General features: G+C 38.6%; 1 protein-coding gene across 1 annotated transcript in view; it reads left to right on the top strand.

Annotated features, from left to right (window-relative positions):
- Nucleotides 1-1,626, top strand: part of LOC107098205 (leucine-rich repeat and WD repeat-containing protein 1-like) — a gene marked incomplete at its 3' end in the record, with an annotated part of 19,838 nt that overhangs the window by 14,989 nt on the left and 3,223 nt on the right. The window contains exons 4-5 of the mRNA XM_015395728.1: nt 1,089-1,203; nt 1,327-1,424. Of these exons, the coding sequence (XP_015251214.1) occupies nt 1,089-1,203; nt 1,327-1,424 (213 nt within the window). The remainder of the gene's footprint in view (nt 1-1,088; nt 1,204-1,326; nt 1,425-1,626) is intronic.

Below are 1,626 nucleotides of genomic sequence, written 5' to 3'. Positions count from 1 at the left end.
CCCCCGCCATGATTCTGGGTTTTCGTCTAAGAGGAAGAAGAAGAATGCTTCTTTGCGCACTGAGCGATTTGCCCACAACCACCTTACGACGGCCGACTGAATTTCTAACATGTTTGATTTTCATCCCGACCTCTCGATTCCTGATCAGAGGTGGTCGTGAGAGATGCCCCTCGTTACCCCCTGTACGCTACATGAGCCACAATCAGGCTGAAAGATTGAAAAATTAACCCACGGCTGGAAAATCGGCCCGAAAAGGGCAAAAAATCGTGCAGTGTATGTCCAGTGTTCTGTCAGATCAGCATACCTATGGTCAATACCCCTGTTTATCCCCGTAGTTTTGTATGAAAAATACACTTTAAACTACCTCAACGGGCGCGTATCCCTTTAGTCATGCACAAAAAATAAAAACAATTTTATTACTTTCTTTTTTCATGTTTTTGAAGCGTATAGCGATCTGACCTTACATTGTTTTTTTTTTTTTGCTCATGACTAAAGTGGTAAATGCCCTTCGAGGTAGTTTATAGTATATTTTTTATACAAAAAATAAGGAATAAACTGGAATCTGATGTCTTGCTCGTGCGTATTGACTATTGGTATGCTGGTCTGACAGGTTATGTTTGACTCTTACATTGATGACACCTGCATGAGGTTCTGTTGGTTTTTCTGGGTGAAATTAAAGCTTAAAAAAGAATGAAAGAATAGGAACGTTTAGAGTGGCTTTAAAGTATTGACACTCCTTCCCTTTCCATCCTGTTACACCAACAAACTTCAGTCTTTAGCTGGAGGTGGAATGGACTGTTTGGATAAACAGTGTCAGTGAATATCAGATTTTATATCCTTGACTATGCCATTATTTGGCCTCTTTGCTGCTTATTTCATTACTGTTGAATAAAAAAGCTCTATATACAAAGATAGTTAACCTAACTTTTTTCTCTTGATGTTTATTTTATTGAGAAGATACCGTTTTAAAGTAATTTGTAACTTGCAGCTTAATGTTTTGTACCGTTTACAGCATTTTTTTTATTCTTGTCTGTCATGTCTCTTTCTAATATTGTTTTTTCTGTCGTGCTCTTTCCATCCACCTGCAGCCGGTATCTCTGAAGCCGCTGCACGTTCTGCAGTGCCACAGTAAACAGGACAGCTCAGAGGACTTCTCCACCCAGCTGTGGGCCTGCGCCTTCCAGCCGCTCTCAGAATCTAATGGTACCAGATCAGGAGAAAACAGCCTGAAACAATAAAATATAAAAACATTTAAAAAATCATTTGCATCGTTTTAATCTCTTTAGGGGCGGATTGAACTTAAGTTTTTTTTTTCTATTTTAGCAGGAGGGAACCGCTTGGTAGCAACGTGTGGAGGAGACTCTGTCTGTGTGATTGACTGTGAAATGGGGATGGTGATGAAGAAGTACAAAGTTCCAGGAGAGGTAATTTTATCCACAATACAGTGAAAATGTGATCACACTTTAAATTCTTGTTTTTTTGTTTGTTGTTTTTTTCAGATGATCAGGCCAATTTTATTTCATTTCCAGCCAAAGAGAAATTTGTAGATGATGATTTAATTTATTAAAGGAGAAGTTCGGTTTTTTACACTTTAAGCCCATTTTCTGTAGTGTCCAGGATGAAATC

Source organism: Cyprinodon variegatus, unplaced genomic scaffold (assembly GCF_000732505.1).
Source record: "Cyprinodon variegatus isolate N-32 unplaced genomic scaffold, C_variegatus-1.0 Scaffold756, whole genome shotgun sequence".
Taxonomy (NCBI): Eukaryota; Metazoa; Chordata; class Actinopteri; order Cyprinodontiformes; family Cyprinodontidae; genus Cyprinodon; species Cyprinodon variegatus.
This window is presented reverse-complemented; position numbering and strand designations above follow the sequence as displayed.